The sequence below is a fragment of the Lagenorhynchus albirostris genome, chromosome 11, assembly GCF_949774975.1.
Source record: "Lagenorhynchus albirostris chromosome 11, mLagAlb1.1, whole genome shotgun sequence".
In the NCBI taxonomy this organism is placed as follows: Eukaryota; Metazoa; Chordata; class Mammalia; order Artiodactyla; family Delphinidae; genus Lagenorhynchus; species Lagenorhynchus albirostris.
The window spans coordinates 52406740-52413573 of record NC_083105.1 but is presented as its reverse complement, the minus strand read 5'-3'; the positions used below and the strand labels follow the sequence as shown (position 1 = coordinate 52413573).

The following is a 6834-nucleotide window of genomic DNA, read 5'->3' as shown; positions in this document are numbered from 1 at the left end:
TGTAAGGTCAAACCCACCAGAGGGCTGCCACGTGCCTCAGAATGGCCAGTGCTTGTTCTGTGGCTCTTTGAGCCACTGGTGCCATCGCACGTCTTGTCTCCTGCACATCCTGAGTCACGGTGGTCGTGTGAGATGGCATTAGGTTTACACACTCCACAGGCTGGTGTTAAAACCGTCATGCTTTTGCTGGTCTGCCTGCTTTGAAGTGAAGTATATGGTTTCTATACATTAGTATTCATTATCAGCCTAGTCTGTCTCTCTTGCTGGTTATTTTTTTTTCAGCTAATTATCAAGTTATCATTGACACACAGCACCATATAAGTTTAAGGTGTACAGCATAATGATTTGACTTGCACGCATCATGAAATGATTACCACCGTGGATTTAGTGAACATCCAGCATCTCACAGAGATACAAAATTAAAGAAAGAGAAGAAAAAATGTTTTTCCTTGTGATGAGAACTCTTAGGATTTACTCTCTTAACCTTCACATGTAACCTACAGCGGTGCTCATTATAGTTATCACGTTGTACATCACATCCCTAGTACTTAATTCATCTTATGACTGGAGTTCGTCCCTTTAGACTGCCTTCATCCAATTGCCCATCCCCGCAACCCCCCACCTCTGGGAACCACAAATCTGATCTCTTTTGCTATGAGTTTGTTTTTGAAGTATGCTTGACCTACAACACTGCTAATTCCCGTCACATGACATAGTGATTCGATATTTCTATACATTTCAAAATGATCACCAGAATAAGTTTAGTTACCATCTCTCACTTCTGGTTCTTTTTCAACAGGATATTGAAGAGACGATGAACACTGCTTTGAATGAACTCCGAGAACTGGAGAGACAGAGTACAGCAAAGCACGCCCCCGATGTGGTGCTGGATACCTTAGAACAAGTGAAAAACTCTCCCACCCCTGCCACGTCCACGGAATCTCTCAGCCCTTTGCACAACGTTGCCCTCAGGAGCTCGGAGCCTCAGATTCGACGTAGCACTAGCTCCTCCAGTGACACAATGAGTACTTTCAAGCCTATGGTGGCGCCCAGAATGGGCGTGCAGCTGAAGCCCCCAGCCCTTCGGCCGAAACCTGCTGTTCTTCCAAAAACAAACCCTACAGTAGGGCCCACCCCACCTTCCCAGGGCCCAGCAGACAAGTCTTGCACAATGTAAAAACCAACTGAGCGAGCATACGGGGAGGTGATTAGAAAGAGAAAACGGATTAGTGACAAAAGTCAACAATCCTTAACTTTCCTTAGTCGTGTGCTTTTAACTGGAGACCCTTTGGCTTTTCTGTGTTCTCGAATGTAATGTCTGAGACTAGCTAAATTAACACGGGCATTTGTATTTTGTAATTTCATCCTTTTCTTTAATAACTGGACATATCCTGTGTCATTTTAAAGACAATAGAAACACTTAGACTTACTTGAAAATCCAATGCTGCACCATTTGTAATGAAGGCATCACCGCTCTGCCCTGCACGTTGCACAGTGCTTCAGGCTTAGTGTAGCCTGGATGAGTCAGAAGCGTCTGAATCCAAATGCAGGAGGATCTGAGTTCCAGGCCTTGGAATGTAACCAGTGTTGGTCTCTGGCACTCGGGGTAAGGCTGAAAGGTGACAATGGATTGTTTGGTAGCTGACAGTGAGTACCTCTTATTCCATGCAGTGGGGCAGGGGGCTGGCTCTCGCTACAGACTTGCTGTTGTCACAGTGGGGTGTTCCCAGCGCGAGCTGCAGCCCACCGGCTGACTTTCGTAACAGTCGTTTCCCTGGGTCCAGGTGAAAGTCTCAGCGGGAGCGGGTAGAACCTCTGCAGTTACTGCTTGAACTGAACCTGGGAAGGGACAGTCCTCCAGAGCTATTGCTGTGACTCTTTCCCCAAGCCTGATCAGGCCCCGGAGGGTTTCCAAGTCCATCCCCTACGTTCACTGCAGACTAGAACAGTCTAATTTTAAAGACTGTCTGGTTACACTACTCCATGAACCCCTTCAGAGGTCTGTTGTTGCCTAGAAAACAACTTCTAGCTCCCCTAAGCCCCCGTGTCTTCCTCTGTGGCAACGGAGAAAGCAGACAGCGCACAAGTCCTTGGTTCGCCGGCCTTCCCTTCCCCTGACAAGATGACCTGGGTTCCTTTAAACGTGCTACAGAGGCCTGATGATCCTAAATTGAATCCCCAGCTCCCCTCGGCATTTGTCTCTTTGAGCTACGGTACTGGCGTAAGAGCCAGAGCAGCCGAGGTGGGACGATGACCTCATGCTTCCAGGACGACTTCCTCCCGGTTGTGCATCCTGGAACCATGGCTTTTTTTGTTTTCTCCATGTGGTCTCTACTACATCACTCACACAGTCAGCTGAACTCCACTGACACCCTCTTTCTCTGACATCCTCACCCACAGACAGTTTTTCTTTAGCCCATATTTATGCTCTGTTTCTCCTCTATCTTAAAAAGCTTGCTTTGAATTCATTTGTTTTTACTAAGGTACAGATCACCACTGTCCTAACAGCAGCAGCTTATACCATCTGTAAACCTATGAGCATTTTATCTACCCTGTCGTTGAACTTACTGAGGAAGAGTTTTTTTGTTTGTTTTTTGGTTTGGGGGTGTTTTTTGTTTTGTTTTCAGAAAAATGGGTGGCCAGAACTAACCCCTCTGGACCACTTTGATTTCAAACTGGCAGCCAACTGCGTGCCCACCTAAGAGTTACAGTATGGGCTTTGATTTCTCAGCTCATTGGTGAATGCATCAATGTGGAAAAAATGGGGATCTGTACTAAAATCCAGACACTACTTTGATCTCTACCTCAGTTTGCCAGTCTAATCATTCTAATGCAAAGAGAGATGACATTTGTGAGATACTGTTACCTTTCCAAGTCACACTGCTGGTGGCTTGCCTGCAGCCTGATTTCACAAATGGATTAAATAGTGAAAAAAAATTATTTCAAATATAATATTTCCAGGTATTGTAACCCTCTGAATTTTTACAACATCCTTCTTGCCCATTTTGAAAAAGAGACCCAGCTCGGCATCTTGTGCAACACCCCCCCACACCCTCTCCCCCTTGAGCTTTAGTGGTCCTTCAGCACCTTTGGGCACCATGGAAACCCAGCCAGGACTGAGCTCTGAATAGACGAACCCTTTTAAACAACCTTCCCAAATTTCTAGGAAATTGAAACTTTTAAGATAATCTCCCAGTTCTTTCTAGATTCCACTGTGGTCTCTAATTCTCTGTTGTTAACGGGGAAACAGAAACAGAGAAAAGGGTGGGAGCAATGGGGGAGGAGACTTTAAATCTTTTAGAAATTAAAGAGGATTCTTAAAAACCACTTCCTTATTTGATGGATGAGTAAGATGTTAACAGAGGGCGTCACAAGGGCAGAGGCGTTTTGAACTTACTAATTTTTGAAGGGTTCTTCTACAAGCTTTAACTTTAGCTTTTCAGATCTTACCCGTGCAAACTCATTTCTTCAGACTTCTCCCTGGTAATCCTCCCCAGTGTCTCCTCTCTTTGCTGTTGACACCTGCGATGGAACGAGGACTGCCTTTCCACCCTCCAGATCAGGACTCTGTTGCCTCGCACGGCAGAGGACATGCTGCTCCAGACCTCAGAGCCTCAGAGGCTGTGCCTTCTTCCAGGAAACACTTCCGAATACCCTCCCATCGCTCCCTTTCTTTACCTGTCTCTGTCTTTTCTCTCTATACCTCTGTTGTCACCCTGAGGCTTTTTTTTTTTTTTTTTCCAATTCCCAGGGAAGGATGTGACCTCAGAGTGAGTAAGGACTCACTAATCCTTACTTTGTCTAGTAAAAGCCTTCAGATTCCAAGGATAAGACAAAGTGGCCACTTCACAAAGGATCCAGAATAACACCCAGTAAGTTCCTTAAAAGTTTCAGCAGCTGAGAGGCTTCACCTGTATGTGGGCCTCGTTACCGCCACAGGTGTAGCCCACAGTGGGGAGGTGGGAAGTCACAAGCAATGGGGAGAGAAGAAAGAAAATAAGTCCCTGAGGTGTTATGCCCCAGCTTCAAGGATCTTCACGGTTCATGTGCAGTTTGGGAAGTGGGTCCTTTTGATGATGAGTAAATTATGGTTCTACAAAGATTACCTGACTCCACTTACACAAGAATATGTATTCACAGCTGATATAACTGAATGTTCACGTCCCATCCACAGAACTCACTGAAGTAGATTTACCAAATTGGCCTTTCTGTTTGGGTGGGGATGCTTGGAGTGGGTCGTTAGGATAGAGTGAACGGTTCTTAGTACCTGTTTCCTGATGAGTGTTCTGTAAATTATTTCAATCCATTGAATGGCCCTTTGTAGAGCTCCATGTTCAAGTGTGGCGTAAACGCCATGGTTCAACAGTTTTTCACATTTTCACACAATGTAATCTGACTTTGGTGCCCCTTGAGCAATCCATAGAATAATGTACAGCGGGGTCCCACTTCATCTACAGCAATGAACATGAACAGTGATCAATGGATATAGAGCACCAAGGGTCAAATTGTATGAGTTTTCTGTCTGTGTACTTTTGCCATTCCCAAAAATGGGTTTATAATTTAATTAAGAAAAAAGTGGGGGGACATGGTGGTCTCCTTAGCGTTTGGGAATGAAGCATGGCCTCTGGGGTCTGTAAACTGAAGAAACTTTAGTAATCACAGCCTCTGAAATCCAAAGTTAAAGAGCCTGTGGTTCTATTGGGTTTACAAGACTTCAGATTTGGGATGACATTTATTCCTGACCACAGTAGTGAGGGGCCATGAATTCAGGAAATGCGCTTGGGGCTGAGTCTCGCTCTGAGTTACCTGCCACATAGGCCCCAAGGCACGGGCAGCTTAGAAGTGAAGTCTCTTCCCACGTATGAATGAGCTCACGACTGGAGACTGGCCCCTGAGCTAAAAGCCAACCTCCAGCTGGGCTGGGGTGTCAGGCATGGGGCAGGGTGACTGACACAGCTTTGTTCAAATCAGTAAAAATAAACTGGAAATTGAGCTTTCACTCACCCACCCTAGTATACTTTACAAAACAAAAAAAATTCTACGTAGTATAATCAAAATGGTACCTGTATCTTAAAATTACGTAGGGAATTTTGTATGCTTAAATAATTGTTCTGGGTTCCATAATGCTTATCTTAGAAACTGTTTAGTAAAAGAAAATATATAAACCGTGCATTTGTGAATGCCCCCCCCTTAGAACATTCATCCAAGTTCAATGTGTAGTGTGATGGTTATTATAGACGTTTGAAGTATAGTAAGTGGCTGTGTGACAGGAGAGACTGCTATTTACCTACTGACTTAAGGGTAACTCCTGCCCACGTAATTAAATCAGTATTGTCCTTTCCTGTCGGTTTGATTAATTGCAGTATTGGTGGCTTCCTGCTTGTGACTGTTACCTGATCGTGTCAATGTACATCCGTAGTATGTACATGTGAAAGTGCCTTTCTATTTTAGAGGAGTTTTAGCCTTGTTCTTTACTGTTGCCCTGCCCACCTCCTCCCCCAAGTGCCACCACAATTCCTGCATCCACTTGACTGTTTTGAAATTTCCTTCCCTCTCTCCCAGCTGCTTCTCCATCCCCGCACCTTTTCATGCCTCGGTGCTCAGCCTTGTCCTGTCTTGCATTCTTGTCGGTCATGGTCAGGTCATGGTCATCAGACGTGTTGTTTTCCTCTTAGCCGTGACTGTGCCTTTCGTTCCCCACAGTCACTCTCCGGGTCCCCCGCAAATCGCCCCCCTCCCCTCCCCTGCTCACGTGCTGCTGACGGCCATCCTGTTCGCCTCTGCTCTGTACTGCCTCTTCCCATGACATTCCCTCCTCTCTGAAGTGAAAGTAAAGGGGGATGCTTTTCTAGTTCTGGAAGAGAAAAAAAAAAAAGTTAATCTGTTGTGACAATGCACTTTTATGTATAAGTACTGTACATTTTGGCATGTACCATTCCAGGCTTCAGTATACAGTCAGGTCTGTTCTTCATGGTGTATCTTTATAATAAATAAGATAGTTCTGGCTGCCTTTGTCGGCTTCCGATGGTCTGATTCTCTGCCGTGTTTTCATTCCTTTCTATTTCTAATCACTATTTAACGCCCCCCCCACCACCAGAGCTGAGTTGCCTTAAATCGTTAAATCGTATGAAACTACCTTTTTTTAAAAAAAAAAAAAGTTTTCATCTTTGATTTTGGTTTGTGAATTTGAAAATGAGGCCTCATGCACAGGGCCTTGTCCATGAAGCCAGGGTTTTTCAGAGGCATAGTTTGGAGACCCCTCTGTAATAAGAGAGATGGGGCTGGGAGAGTCTTAAGTAAGAGGCTGAGAGAGCACAGTCCTCCTAAACACTCCAGACTGAAATCTTTCCTTTGAGGAGTTTCTGACGTAGTAAACCTTGTCAAGCTGATTTTTGGTTTCATTTGAATCCATTGAAATGCAATCCTTAGGTATAGACTATGTTTAGAATTCCCCCATGTATGGATATTTTATCTTCAAACTTAGCTTTTTTTCCTAACTCTTGAGGACTAGCAATACATAATATAGTTTTGTAAAACTGTATCAGCAATGTGCAGATTGTATCAGCAATATACCAGACTGAATACTGATGAGCTGTAAAAAAAAAAAAAAAAAATGACATAAATGGAGGGGAAAAAACTTTTATTGAAGCATAAAAGACATAGAGAAAAGTACACAAATCATTAGTGTTAAGAGATTTCACAAAGTGATACACTAATTTATCCACCCCCCAGATCAAGAAATAGCACATTAACAGCCTCCTAGAAGCTAGGCTTTCAAAGTTATCAACATCCTGACGAATAACACCATAGTTTGGTTTTGCCTGTCATTTTAAC

At 44.2% G+C, this 6834-nt stretch overlaps 1 protein-coding gene across 2 annotated transcripts in view; it reads left to right on the top strand.

Annotated features, from left to right (window-relative positions):
- Positions 1 to 6117, top strand: part of SRGAP1 (SLIT-ROBO Rho GTPase activating protein 1) — a 279335-nt gene extending 273218 nt beyond the window's left edge. For both annotated transcript variants that reach the window (XM_060165650.1, XM_060165649.1), the window contains exon 22: positions 800 to 6117. In XM_060165650.1, the coding sequence (XP_060021633.1) occupies positions 800 to 1177 (378 nt within the window). In that variant the 3' untranslated portion in view covers positions 1178 to 6117. The remainder of the gene's footprint in view (positions 1 to 799) is intronic.
- Positions 6118 to 6834: the final 717 nt, after the last annotated feature.